Here is a 14,677-nt window from a genome sequence, read left to right on the forward strand (position 1 = left end):
GAAAAAATGCTACTGTCGACTTCTCCCTGGCTGTGTTGCAGGCAAGATGCTGCGCTGCGTGCGCTGCCCGGTGGCCTATCACGCGGGAGACCAGTGCATCGCGGCCGGCTGCGAGCTGCTCACCTCCAGCAGCATCATCTGCACGAACCACTTCACCGCCAAGAAGGGCTACAGCCACCACACCCACGTCAACGTCAGCTGGTGCTTCGTCTGCTCCAAAGGTCAGGGCGCCCTCTGGTGGGCCGTGGCTGCGACTGCGAGCTGCTTGGCGAATGGGGGAAGGGGTGCTGAAGAGCACTTCTCTCTTATTAGAGACCTCTGAAGAAAAATCTCTGAAACACGGGGGCGGACTGGAATAGTGTGGTAACATGCCGAGTCGTTTGTTAAGAGTGGCAGTTTGCAGGATGTGCCCATGATTGCTTACAATTGCAGTAGGTTTCTGCCTATGACTTGCCTGTGTTAGATAGCCATTGTCCCCTCATGAATCTTATGACTGGTTACAAACCAGAGGAGCCATTCAACTCCTCCAGTTCACTTCATTATAGATCAGGAGAAGCTATTGGTCCCACTGAGCTCCGATAGACTAATTGATCCAAGGATCTCACCCAGCTGTTTTTGATTGTTGCATTGATGGTCGATTTCACACGTACCCATTCCAACTTCTTGTCGGTTTCCAGTGTGTCAGCTTGGACGCTGATTGCTTGGCTTACTCTGGACTCTGCCTCCCTCTGACAGCAGCCCAGCACATCTCCCATCCCAGAGCGCTGTAGTCTGTGAATTGTTAAATTAAACCTATCCTCTGAATGAACAAATTAGGCTGATTACTAATTAGCTTGAGCAAATTAAGGCTTCTCAGCTGTTTGAGATCAGTGGCTCTCAGTCCAGGTGCTGGAATGCATTAGAATGGATTCCCTTTATCGGCTTGGCACTTAATCACCAGTGCTAATTAGTGTCGGAAATGGTTGCTTGTTTAGGCTTTTTCAGTACTCCATCTTGAGTTTCTCTAATACCACAGTACAGGGTTTCTCAGTCCTGGTCCTGAGTGACCCCTGTCTTTTCTGGTGTTTAGTCTGGATGAGTTTAATTGGGGTTAAATAGAAATTAACGCTTGTTTTGAAATATGCTTTCACCCTTAAAACGTCTGGACTAGAACCAAGCACCCGACATGGGCAAACAGGAGCACAGTGCGGGTTTGTCCTGACTGGGAAAGAATACTGTTGTCCTGTCTGCATCCAAGCACTATGTAGAAAATAAACCAAAGGAAAACCACCCAATTACCCAGCTGAAAAGATGACACTGATGTCCTACAGCACTCTGAAGATACAAATGCAAAGCCCTCTTGGAACACGGGACACATGCCTGTTTTTCAGTAATGTGCACCCTCTTTTTAATGTGATGTAGTTGAATACATCTGTTTTTAGACATAGTTCAAGTGCAGCTCCCAGTAATCGAGTATTCTTGAGTAAGACTTAGTCCTAGAAGGGGAGTAGGGTAAAGGCAGAAGAAATCGGTGGTTTGCATGGACATGAGCGTAATGAAACTGCTGTATCATTTCACAAAATCCCAAGGCAAGTCCCCTTTTAGTGTTCTAGGTAAGATAAAGTTGCATGTTTATTCATTGTGAAAATGTTCAACTTTTCATTGTGAAAGTTCAAGGCAAGAAGTGACTGATATGGCTTAGTTTTCTTGGTGCATCTTAAAAAGCTGTCCAACCTTTAAGATATCTCAACAAAATGCAATATTCTGCAATGATTAATGCAAAGTTAATTAAGCTCTGAAAGTTTTACTACCCTTTTCTACAATCTGCTTGTTCATCATTTGACCTAATTTCCTAAGTGTTTGATATTTTTGTGACAATGATGTGCTTAATTTGCTGACAAAGGTAATGAAAAGGAAATTAATTCACAGCTGACTCCCAGATTTAATCTGGTTCCCAGCTAGCAAAGGTTAAGGACCCCAGTTCGGAAATGCTGAAGAAAGCGCTTCATGAAATCATTGATGTTTAGCAGAGTGGTGTGTGGAGAAATTGCTGTCAAGTCTGTACCAAACAAATTTCCCTAACTGGAACGTTTAAACGGCGTTGGCGGAATGAAGGGGAACGATGAAAGAGCTGGCAGCGGTGTCTCCACGGCGAGCTGCCCGAGCTGTCTGCAACCCTGCTGTGCGCGCCTGCTCGCTCTTTCTCATGCCTGTCTCCCGCTGTTCCCATGTGTGTCCTGCAGGGGGCAGTCTGCTGTGCTGCGAGTCCTGCCCAGCAGCCTTCCACCCGGACTGCCTGAACATAGGGATGCCCGATGGCAGCTGGTACTGCAACGACTGCAAGGCTGGGAAGAAGCCCAAGTACAGAGACATCATCTGGGTCAAGCTGGGAAGTTACAGGTGGGGAGCATTTCGCAAAAGCAGCTGAGCTGACAGGGACACCAGTATCTGGTGGCTAAGCATTGTGCCTTGTGGCTCGGAAGACTTCTGTCAAAGCCACACAAGTATTTATGGGTCGGGTAGATTGTGCTATTCTGTGAATCTGTGAGTATTTTAACACAGCAGGGTTGTGGATCTGACATGCGTAGCTAATTGCAGGTGGCCCATATGTAACCAGCAGGATAGGGATGCAGTTCTTTGGCAGCAGATGTTGAATGTGGGATCACTGCCCAGTGCTGTCCTGGTTTCTCCTGCAGGGGTTGTGTTGTTTGTACTGACCATCCAACTATGATCTTACAATTCCTGTATTTGCTTTCGTTTGTAAATAATTTGAAATGTTCTAAATCAGGTTTCGATCTCGATTGCAAAACAGTACATATCCGAAACATTATTTTACTTCTGAAATAAAGGTAATACTGACAGTTTCTCGATCCAGCCTACAATACGGAAAGCTAAAATGTTTTTGTCCCATCCTAGATTTTAATTACAAATTGGTTTTTGAGATTGCAGGTCTCCTTTGATAAAGTAGTCCAGTAGTTGTGTAGTAATGTGTAGGTCTACTTATAGGGTTACACTGCTAGCTTTTTAAAATGCTCAGTTGCACAATTTGTTTTGCCTTTTTTTTTAAGGACAAATATTGTGTTTAGTTTCTTGTTGTTTAGGGGTCCGCTTCAGGACTTTAAGCATATGACTCGAATAATTACCGAGGGATGGTAGTTCTCATCCTTAGGTACTTTTCTGTGCTGTATGAGTTGTGGAGCCCCCCTGAGAGGATGACGCAGGAAATGAGGGGAATGAATTTCCACTCAACAAGCTTTCGCCTTCGAGCCGTTTTCGAGGAGCGCAGTAGCCACGAGCCTCCCTCCTGTCTCTTACCAGATGGTGGCCGGCAGAGATCCGACACCCGCGCGGCATCCCCACCAACATCCAGCACCTGCGGCACGAGCTCGGGGAGTTCCCCGTCTTCTTCTTCGGCTCCAAGGACTACTTCTGGACGCACCAGGCCCGCGTTTTCCCCTACATGGAGGGGGACCGGGGCAGCAAGTACCAGAGGAACGGCATCGGGAAAGTCTTCAAGAACGGTGAGCCGGCGAGAAGCCAGCCTGGCTGCTTGTGTGTCATTGATCCAAGGGAAGAGATGGCTGGGTAGCTCCTGCACTGCTCCCACAGCCATCGGTGGCTGCCTTCTGACCTTCTCTTTAGTTTCCCTTTGTATCCTTTTAGTTTGTGTTTCAGCATTGATCCTCAAGAGCTCCGTGGGTCTGCCCCACGGCTGTCCATGGCTCCGAGTGTTTTAAATCCAGTGCGCATAGTCGTCGGCCTTCCTGGCTCACAACTTCTTTCAGCCTGGTCAGAGTTAAGGTTTTTTTAAACCCCAGTTTGCTTTCAGATGCTCTTCACTGGGTTGGTTTCCAGAGTGCCAGCATGTCTTGCGCAGTGTTATGACCAATATTGTTTGCTGCCAGCTTAATTAGGTCTTAATGCGTTGTGCAATTTCAGTATGATACCTTTCTAATAGCTGTCAGTAGTAGTAAAGAGCTCCTAAGCTGATGAACGCCAGACACCAAATTGCATCTGGAAGGGTTTTGAACTGAAACCTTCCTTAAGGATTTCAGTTTTGCCTGCTTTGGCGATGAATCTGGTGCTGGCCTCCACAGAGGGGATAGGATCAACCCTGCAGCTCCGTGAATTGCCTCTGTTCCCGTCGAAGGTCCTGGCCTCAGGCTTACGGCCCTCTCCCTGTTTTCAGCTCTTCTGGAAGCGGAGATGCGCTTCAAGGAGATCAAGATGGAGCGGGAGGCAAAGGAAGCCCAGGAGAACGATCGGAAACCTCCGCCGTACAAGTACATCAAGGTGTGTCCTCTGCCACTGGAAGAGCAGGCTACTGATGCACAGTAGGACGTGGCTCTGTGGTTAAGGATCTGCGCCTGTGACCGGAAGGTTGCCGGTTCAAATCCCGCGGCCGGCAGAGGAATCCTACTCCGTTGGGCCCCTGAGCAAGGCCCTTAACCCCAACTGCTCCAGGGGCGCTGTACAATGGCAGACCCTGCGCTCTGACCCCAAGCTCCTCTCCCTGTCTGTGTGTCTGTGTCTCCATGGAGAAAAGCTGGGGTATGCGAAAAGACGCATTCCTAATGCAAGAAATTGTGTAGGGCTAATAAAGAAACATTATCACATTATTATTAACATTATTATCACATCTCCCGTCAGTGGGCTCGACTAAAAAAGCTCTTTCTGCACAGTCTGCCTGGGAGGCGAATGAATGTGAATTAATTTCACTGCACAACAGGCACCTTACTTGCTTACTCTGGGCTCCTCATAAATAGACTTTTACTAATCAGGATTTGGAACCTGAGCCTTAATCAGGTTCTGATTGGGTTCTGAGCCTGGCTCTTGGAGGGGTGAAGTTCTTATTTTTGTAGCTCATTGTTTTTAAAGCCGCTTTTTAAATTGTTACGATTTAATAGCCGACATCTTAAACTCAACAAAACCATTTTCTACAATTTTTTTTTTTTAGCATTTTGCCTAACGTCCACTACAGATGTTTCAGATTAGCTTAGGTTATGGTGTTCAGGAATGCAAGGCTGCGGGAAAAAAAGGGCTTTTTCACCGGCTGTAGCTTCCCTCCAGTGTGAAGGAAGACGAGCTATGCCTTCTGGTCTGCATGCCCTTGCTTCCCTTTGAGAAACAAAGAGTGCACCCTGCAGACAAACACGCATCCGTGGGGAGCGATTTCTCACACAGCCAGTTGGGTCTTGAATGAAATGGATGGGAGGGGTTTACTGCGTCTTAAAGTCGCCCTCGACGTTCCAGGTCAACAAGCCCTGCGGAAAGGTGCAGATCCGCACCGCCGACATCTCGGAGATCCCCAAGTGCAACTGCAAGCCCGTGGACGAGAAGCCCTGCGGGTTCGAGTCGGAGTGCCTCAACAGGATGCTGATGTACGAGTGCCACCCCGCGGTGTGCCCGGCGGGCGCCAGCTGCCAGAACCAGGGCTTCACCAAGCGCCAGTACCCCGAGACCAAGATCATCAAGACCGCGGGCAAGGGCTGGGGGCTGGTGGCCAAGAGGGACATCAAGAAGGTGAGGGGTCGCCCAGGCCCGGTTGGCACGGCCCGGGTCCTGCCGGCTTATCCTGGGCTTTGGCACCGGTGCAGAGCGACACTCGCGGGCGACGTGGCAGAGAGGGCAGGGGTCTGGACTCGGAACCAGGGCCGTGGGCTCGAGTCCCCGCTGTCATGCGCCCGAGAAATCGGAACTTCGCCCAGTCGTGAAGCTTCCAGCCAAATAAACAAGTGCAGGTGTAAGCTGCTTTGGGCAAATTAAAAGTAAATATAACTTAGCTGTAAATAGAAATTGTCCTATAGTTCAGATGGTACTTTTTACTTTGTGACTGACATGTTTTGTAGGTATAGTATCTTTTTAAAATTGGGCCCAACTTGGCACAAAATGTCTTATGTACCTGATAGGTAAACAGTCATGTGTCTTTTGACACTGCTGGAAACGGCCTTTACGTGTGCTATTACTGCTGTCCGGTGGACGATTCTGTGGACTGTGTTAGCTGTTCGGATGCCTCGTGGTTAAGGAATTAGATTTGCTGGTCAGTTGAACAGAATCGGTGCCACCCAAAACTTGGACTGCAGGCTCATATTGTGCCTGGGTTTCTCAGGCTAGTCTTGCGCCATCAGCAAGATTTTAGAGGCAATATAAAGAATGAAACTTGGGACTCTGCCCTCTGTTGCGAAGTTGAATTTGATGGATAAGAGCCAAGCAATAATAAGCTTTGTGAGTTCTTTGAAGAAAATAATTTTCTTCTAGATGTTTGCTCCTTATTTAAGCAGGTCATTTGCTCTGTGTAAACAGTATACACACATTTCCTTTCTGAACTGCAGGTTGCCTTTTGTATATTGTGTTTCCTCTCAGTCTTCTGTCCCTCCTTGGGTCCTTTCACCTGTGGCTATAACTAACTCCACTCTTCCTTAGAGCAGAGCTGGTGCCTCACTGTGCTGTTCCCCATCTCTCCTGCAGGGGGAGTTTGTCAACGAGTACGTGGGAGAGCTGATTGACGAGGAGGAGTGCCGAGCCAGGATCAAATATGCGCAGGAGAATGACATCACTCACTTCTACATGCTCACCATCGACAAGGTGAAGAGACAGGCCTGCGTTAAAAAACCTGTTTCGTACAAAGTATCAATTTACTCAAACACTGGGTGTTGAAAAAAGGCTTCTTATTGTTCAATAGGAAAAATAAGACTGAAGTTTGACTCTATGGTTCAGAAGGGCTTTGAGTCTGGTAAACATTTACAGAGTCTGCCAAAGAGAAACAGTTACACAGCAACTGTAAAAACTACATTGCTTTATTTAATGAAAAACATCTACTTTTAAACTATCCTGTTTATGTAGGAGTGAGAAGCACACTGCTGAACAAAGAGTCATCAGTGGAGAGCCACAAAACTGTAGCTCAGCTGCTCTCCTGCTGATCTGTGAGCTCTTATGAGAAAGTCAGGAAATATATTGTGCATATTGTTTTCTTTGCTGTTTTGAAAACCAAGATGAAAGCTTAAAAACGACTGGTTCCAGGGTGTTTACCTGAATTCCCTTTTTTAGCTTAGCTGTGCTCTGCGGATGACAATTGGTGTGGCAGTAATAGATGCAATAAAAGCATGTCACAAATCACAAGGAAAGAATTCAAAGTGTAATGTAGGGATTGTGAACTGTAATGATAGTAAAAAAAGACACACAGGAAACGCAGTGCGAGATTTAGAGGTGATTTGTTCGTGAAGGGTTTCTAGCAGTGTTTTCTCCCGAAAGCCCACACGAGTTGGGTCTGTGTGTGGTTTTTGTCCCCGGAGTTGGCTGACTCCGCAGTACAGCTCCGCGTCGCGCTCACGAGAAACACGGCCCTGTGATGACAGTGGCGGGGCCAGTGAGACCGTGAGCCAGAGGAACAGTATTGCGTTGGGAGCGCCTCACTCGAGGGTTGTGGGGTTGCTATAGAGGACGTACAACAGCCAGGGACCTTCTCTCATTTCTCAGTTGTGTCCTCAAGCTGTTTGACGCACTCAGATAAGCTCCCCAATGTTTGCAGTACTTGGACAAGATATGTCTGTTTGTGCTCCAAAAGAGCCGAGTAAGTGAATCGATCAAGAAATATATTTTGTGGTGATTTTCATTGGAACAGATGTCAGCAGGAGTTCTGCTTCAGACAAATTCAAAACTAAAAGAGAATATTCGTCTTTAGTTTTTTTTGTATTTTGATGCTAAATATGTTTTCCAGTTTGATTTCTACACCCCCATCTCTAATTGTGCAGTTGTCCAAGGCAGTGTGGCTAAATGAATTGTGAAAATACGTATTGGTCCAAGTCTAATAAGAGACACAAGACACAACCCAAGTTATTCCACATCAGCTTTCAAGACAATACAGCGCATTACAGGGCACAGAAAGAGTAACATGGCTTCATGAGTGTTAGATAGGAGTATGCAGGAGCAAGCGGGGCGATCTCGAGCACAGGGATGTCGGCGCAGCGCTGGCGGTGAGTGGTGTGCGCTGAGGTGCCGCGCGGGGAGGGAGGGGGTCAGAGGGGGTCAGAGGGGGTACTGTCCTTCAGCCGGCGTGGACCTTGACGCTGTGCGCCTGCCCCGTCTCCGCAGGACCGCGTCATCGACGCCGGCCTCAAGGGGAACTACTCCCGCTTCATGAACCACAGCTGCCAGCCCAACTGCGAGACACAGAAGTGGACGGTCAACGGGGACACGCGGGTGGGCTTGTTCGCGGTCTGCGACATCCCTGCGGGTGAGAGCTGGGGGAGTCACGTCGCCGAGTGCCGACCCGCTGTATCCCGCCAGGGCCAGATCTAGCTACGGCAAACTGGCTCTGGTGACTGCAGTATATACACAAGTCTTGTAATGGAATAATCTGGTAGTAACATCTCTTCATGCATGACGTCTCGGGAAAGGCACTGCATAAAATCACTTCCTGAGATATACAAGTAACGTTGGTTTCTAAGTGCATTCAATGGATGTAGGACTAGACCTAAGGGTTTTTGTAGTGCATCTTAGTTATTAAGATGACTATTTAAAGCAACGTGCGTTTGTAGCCCTTTACACTTGACTGAAGCAGTGTAAGGGGGATGGCTGTGCTTAAGGGTGCAACGCCAGTGTCCAGTAGTTGTGCTTGCTTTTACCGCTGCAGTATTTCCCATTTTTTCTACCAGTTTGGTATTTTTTAAACCGTTAAGGCCTGCTCACTGATGGTGCGCCCACGTCAGCTGCGGAGAGTCACAGATGGTGCACAGGCTGCCAAGACCGTGTGTTTCTTTCGCACCCTGAGCCCAGGGTGTGCATGGGGCCTCATGTGTGCCCTCCCTCCCCCTCACACCTGTTTGACAAGCAGCCCAGCAGCTGCCGTGGGCATCGGGCATGTGTGTTGTACCCATGCCGAGTGATTCCTGCTGTGTACAGGGCCCCTCTGTGCAGCACAGAGTGTGTTTCTAGCTGCAGGAAAATAGCAAAGCCCCTGCAGCACCAGAAGTCTTTTACAGGGTGCCCTCTAAGGCAAGCGTGAGTAAACTACCTGGACGACCCGGTCTGGTCACCCAGTTGGTCTTAAGGTGTTGATCCTGTAAGTGGGTCAAACAGGCCCCCGTTGGCGCGGTTCTGGCGGCGGCTCGGCATGGCGTGGTGCGCCGCTCACGTTGTCCGCACTGTCCACAGGCACGGAGCTGACCTTCAACTACAACCTGGACTGCCTGGGGAACGAGAAGACCGTCTGCCGCTGTGGTGCCCCCAACTGCAGCGGCTTCCTGGGGGACAGGCCCAAGGTGAGGGGCTCCCAGCCAGTCCTGGACGGGCTCCCATGACTTTGTCATGGCGTGACGGCCGTTATAGTGTCTCGCCGTAGTGAGTGATCCTGGCCCAGGCCTCGCCATGCGGTGGCATGACTGCTCTGTTCCCAGGGTGATTTTACCAGGCACGTTTCCCCCAGGTTCTGGGCTGCGAACAGACCAGAGGTCATCTGTTTCTGGTCTGAAATGTCCAGCCGCAGCAGGTCTTGTTTCCTGCTCCTGAAGACTGGGAGATGAGCGCCAGCTCCCAGCAGTCTTGCGGTCGGGCCCGGGGTGTGTGAATTGAACGTGGGGTGGCGTTATGGGGACAGTCAGGCCTCGGCGTGCTGTTATTTCGGCCCCCAGCAGGTGAAAGCACGAGGGGGCCCAGTGACGGCGTGCTCGTGTCCTGGCGTGCCGGATTACAAGAGCTCTCTCTCTCCCCTCCCGCCTGCGCAGAACGCCCCCAGCGGCGCCTCGGAAGACAAGGGCAAGAAGGCCAAGAAGAAGCTGCGGAGGCGGCGGGCGCGGCACGAGGGGAAGAAGTCGGAGGACGAGTGCTTCCGCTGCGGCGACGGCGGCCAGCTGGTGCTGTGCGACAAGAAGGGCTGCACCAAGGCCTACCACCTGTCCTGCCTGGACCTGACCAAGCGGCCCTTCGGTGAGGCCCTCCGTTTCATGGGCGGCGCCGTACAGTCGGAGCGCAAAGGCACACAGAGCGGGCGGCAGGGTTGCACAGTTACAGGGAGGGGAAGCAAGGGGGCATAGAACCAGTTCAGTCCTGTCCAGGTAAATACAAGCCCCTCTCAAGAAGGAGGTCTTGAGTCTAGATTTGAAGGAGCTGAGGGAAGGTGACCGAGATCCTCAGGGACAGAATTCCAGAGCTCTGGGGCGCAGGGAAGTGGTCAGACAGGTGCTGAGGTGCTCTTCTCGCCCTGTTGGAGGCGCCGCTGGAGGGCGAAGGGGTTCTGGAGCGCCGGCGAGCCCAGTCTGTGCCGCTCTTCCTGCAGCTCTTGGGGTTTGTGTGCTAAATCAGAATAGCGCCACGTGAAAGGCAAGTTAGAGTTCCACACCTTTCAAATGGTTGTGAACCGTTTGTACAGACAAAGCGCCAAAGGAACAGGTTGTAGCTGTGTGTAACTTCACACGCGTTTCCTGAAGCAGGGGTTAATGACGCTGTCGGTCCTCGGTGGTGTATAGGGTGCATACCCTGTACCCCGGTGGGTATTCTGTCTGTGGCTTTAATTCCTTTAGTTGCACTCGGTGAATCTCCCCGCCGGGACGGGCCCCTGACGCCTTGTGTGTCGCTGCTGTTTTCCTGCAGGCCGGTGGGACTGTCCCTGGCACCACTGCGACGTCTGTGGAAAAAACTCTGTGGCGTTCTGCCAGCTCTGCCCAAACTCTTTCTGCAAGGCGCACCAGGAGGGGGCGCTGCGCCCCTGGGGCACCTCTGGACAGCTGTGCTGCCAGGAGCACGAGGACCAGGAGCTGCACCCCAGTCTGGACAGGAAGGAGGCCGAAGCAGAGAGGCCGCCCGCCGACAGGCAGCGGCCTCCCAAGAACTCCAAGAAAGCATAGGCCTCGGGGGGACGGCCTCAGACCAGAGACTCACTGCAGTGCCAAACTGCTAACACTATCCTGTACATAAATACCACACGCCCACGTCTTCACAACCTTCAAGTACTGTACAGCTTACGTTGTTTTCATCAGGGAAGCCCAGATTGTTGTTTTCTTTTGTTTAGTTCCACTGAGCCATCAGAACAGGTTAATTATTTTGACATAGTTTTTTTTTCTAATAATGCATCTGCACTGATCAGCATCTGTGGTAAGCACAATGTTCAAGGCTGCAAAAAAAAACCTCATAACTTTCACAGCATTACAGTTAAACTTGAATATTTTAAAGTACTTTTACTGAAAAAAAATCTAAAACCTAGAGATGTATATTAAAAGACCAAAATAATAAGACTGGAAATATGTTTTAGAGTTACTTTAAGTTTACCAGCTGGTAAAAGTGTTTCTAGAAGAGGTAATATCGTAAAAAAGTAAGAAAAGACACTATTTGTAGCTCTTAACAACTTTTCATGTATTAGTGTAGTTTGCATTTAATAGCTCAGTACCTTTTTTTTTGTAGCCCGTCTTGAATTTGTGAAGAATAGTATCTTTAAATATTTCAGGGTTATCAGAGTCTACCCGTGTCAGAGACAAGTATTAAAAAAAAAAAAGGAGAGAAAAAACGATAATATTCAGATTTAAAGTTTGTTTACTTGATTTTCCTTCTGATCTGTTGGTGAGTGATGAGAAGTCAGTTTGAAGCCTTTTGTTTGTCTTGGTGTTCAGAGTACTTTAAAAAGGGTTGCTAGTAAACACTGTCAAAGGAACATTTCATGTGCCTACTGCTACTTCTTTCTCTTCGTCGTGGGGAATCGCTAAAGCGCTTGTACTATAAGAAGCAGAAGGGGCTGGGTTTCTTAAAACAGGGGAGAGGCTGCAAAAACAAATGCAGACCGATTCCCACAGCACATAGAGGGGAGTCAGAGGTGGGAGGTGAGCTGAGATCAGCCAGAGAGGAGACAGACCTCAAGCCTGGAGGAGCATTCGTTATTGAAAAGACTCTGGGTTACGGTTTGTAATCACTCAACCAGAGAAAACGTGTCTTTTCCACACGGCTTTAAATCCTCTTATCGTAGTCCCCTCTCCTGTACTCTTTGGTTTCAGCCTGCTCTGCTTGTTTGGACCAGCACTGAGGGAAACGGTCATGGACTCCTTTCTCAATGTGTCCTTGCACCGCAAGTTGTCCACCCAAAAAAATAAATAGAAGCTTTGAGTCTGCATCACTGTGATACAGGCATCACTGAAAGGCTATAGCATGATCATTTTAAAATGCCATGTCTTAGGATCATCTTACTAAACGTGCTGGGTTTGTCATAATGCGATATCCCTGATCACATCAGGTGAACGTTTCCAGCCTGCTGTTTATTCTCAGAGGACAACAGACTTCCTGGAGAAACCCAGACTGAACCAAAACAACCGTGGCAGGACCCACAAGGAGCATGCGGGAGGACAGTCTGGGAATCAAGATGGCTGGAAGACGCCCTGTTGTCTCCAGTATCCCCTGGGTCTGTCCATCGCGTCTTGGGTTAAAAAAAAAGCCAGAGCTCTTTTCAAAGCATGATCAGTTTAATAATTGGTTTTCCTTCACGTGCCTGAAGTGAATCGCCCATTTGAAAATGACACGTGCCGAGTAGATGGTGTTACTCCAGTTCTCCAAAATGCTGCTTAGCCTGTAGGGATGGGTGATAACATGGCTTCAACAGAAGTCACAGCACCGATTATCTCCTTTCTCAATTGTTCGACACCCCGAACAGGATTAAAGCAGGAATGCTGTGTGAAGCAGTGGTCACAGGTCTGGCTATGTAATGGAAGGTTGCAGGTTTGATTCCCAGGCGAGACACTGCTGTGCGCCCCTGAGCAAGGTATTTCAGCTGAGCGGATCCATAAAAAAGCCACTGGGAATCTATGACTTCAGGCCTGCAGGAGGCTCTGCAAGTTGAGTCCACTATGGGCTCAGGGACTGTACAGGTTGTATCTAGCCCTTTGTTACACACATGGAGAGAGTTTGTTCCTCCAAGGAAGGGAACTGTGTGGAATGGTAAAGTTTGTGGGGGGATTTTAAGTAAAATGAGCAGAAACGAAATCCAGGAGAAGATGGAGAATTGCTATAGATGGTGTACATCTCATTTATGCTGGACCATGCCTGTTTTGCGTTTGGGGTTTTATTTTACTTATGAAATTCAATAGTTAAGAGGCAACCTACAGCTAAAAGTAGTTTTGAGTAGAAAAACATCCAGGTGGATAGTGCGGGCTGGAGTGGAAACCAGTGCGTGTGTGGACCTCCAGCACCAGGAGGGGAAGCCCTGCCCGTAGAGGTGTCGATGCAGCACAAGAGCAGAGCTTGGTTTTGGCGAGCCTTCGCGCGGATGATGGCAAGACGGCGGTCGTGCAGTGAGCGGACTCGAGCTGTAGGGTGGTCTCGCGCCAGTGTCTCTGCGTGTCCTGGACCTGCCCTGCGGGCAGCGTGATGTTAGCAGTGCCCTGCATCTCAGCTGCAGCAGGGGTGTCTGTTACAGGCGACGCAGATTTCAAGGGCTTGTTGGGCTAATCTCCCTGGAATACCTTGATGATGGGGGTCCAGTTTACATTATACAACTATCATCAGATTAGCGTTATAGGCTATGGACCCTCAGTTCTATGAATCTAAAGGTGCTGGGCCTACTTCTAAATTACATAGTTGAGGAATCAAGTGGATCCTAAGTATAGGGTTTTGCCATTGTCTATAATTTGAGATCATTTTTCCATATAGCAGTCTTCCTTGTTGCAGATGATAAGCCAGCAAGAGGCTGATCAGCATTTCAACATGAGACCACTTTTTTTCTCATTAAAATGTTAAAACGAACTTCCTGCTTTTTAAATTGCATGCGTACTGTTGCCCCTATTGCAGGGCAGAAGTACAGTACTGGGGTACAGACAGGACAACATGATGCCGAGTGGGTAGCAGAAGCCAAGTATAATTACTGTAATACTACTAATATAATGTAATACTAATCAGAAGCAGAAATAACAGCCAGCAAATGTAAATAATTTTTATTTAAAAAAGGTTTTACAATCTGTACCTCTTCAAATACATTTTCATTCACTTCATACAGACTTTAACAGTGTTTGAAAGCTGCTTCTTGCCAATAAGCATCAAACTCCAGCTGTCGAGTTTTAGAATGAGGCTGAAGCTGTGGCCCAGCTGGTACCGAGCCTAGCTCTGGAACCCTGCTCCACTGCTGCCTTGACCAACTACAGCATCACTTTCCTCCACTGTGTTTTATTTGGAAATAATCTTAAATGTTGCTGGGCCCTACCACAGCCAATAAAAAAAAAATCAACTTTTTAAAAATACAAACTGCATATATTTTCTTAAATTAAGATACTGATTTCGAATGATTGTAGACGAAAAGAAGTGAGACTCTCCCTGCTCCAGCACTGGGACACTCCTAGGTCCAATACAGGTCTGGAACACAGGTCCAGTATGGAATTTGCACTTTTTTCTTTTCCCCCACCTGCCTTCCCCCTATGGAGGTGGAGCCAGATCTGTCCCCGTCAGCACCTGCTCCGTTTCCTAAAGGGAGCATTAGAGTGCAGCTGCTGCAATACACACACCAAACTTGTCAAAGACCTGCACTGATGCTTAACAGCGCACGTCTTTGGTAGCGTCGCAGCCCTGGCACAGGACAGTCTCTGCTCCATGCAATCCTTTCATGGCACAGGGAGCGTTCCTGGAAGTAAAAATAATCTAAAAGTAGCGGTTGGGCAAACTCTTATCACACCACTAATTTTTCCGCTCATCACCATGGGTTGAGTAATTATCATTAGTCCTGAGCTTCTTAGTG

General features: G+C 48.7%; 1 protein-coding gene across 9 annotated transcripts in view; it reads left to right on the plus strand.

Annotated features, from left to right (window-relative positions):
* Positions 1–11,625, plus strand: part of nsd2 (nuclear receptor binding SET domain protein 2) — a 44,675-nt gene extending 33,050 nt beyond the window's left edge. For all 9 annotated transcript variants that reach the window (XM_015344398.2, XM_015344400.2, XM_015344392.2 and 6 more), the window contains 10 exons: positions 42–221; positions 2,223–2,379; positions 3,298–3,500; positions 4,169–4,272; positions 5,233–5,502; positions 6,448–6,564; positions 8,071–8,212; positions 9,133–9,239; positions 9,702–9,903; positions 10,567–11,625. In XM_015344398.2, the coding sequence (XP_015199884.2) occupies positions 42–221; positions 2,223–2,379; positions 3,298–3,500; positions 4,169–4,272; positions 5,233–5,502; positions 6,448–6,564; positions 8,071–8,212; positions 9,133–9,239; positions 9,702–9,903; positions 10,567–10,820 (1,736 nt within the window). In that variant the 3' untranslated portion in view covers positions 10,821–11,625. The remainder of the gene's footprint in view (positions 1–41; positions 222–2,222; positions 2,380–3,297; positions 3,501–4,168; positions 4,273–5,232; positions 5,503–6,447; positions 6,565–8,070; positions 8,213–9,132; positions 9,240–9,701; positions 9,904–10,566) is intronic.
* The last annotated feature ends 3,052 nt before the right edge of the window (positions 11,626–14,677 follow it).

The sequence above is a fragment of the Lepisosteus oculatus genome, chromosome 1 (genome assembly GCF_040954835.1).
Source record: "Lepisosteus oculatus isolate fLepOcu1 chromosome 1, fLepOcu1.hap2, whole genome shotgun sequence".
Lineage (NCBI taxonomy): Eukaryota > Metazoa > Chordata > Actinopteri > Semionotiformes > Lepisosteidae > Lepisosteus > Lepisosteus oculatus.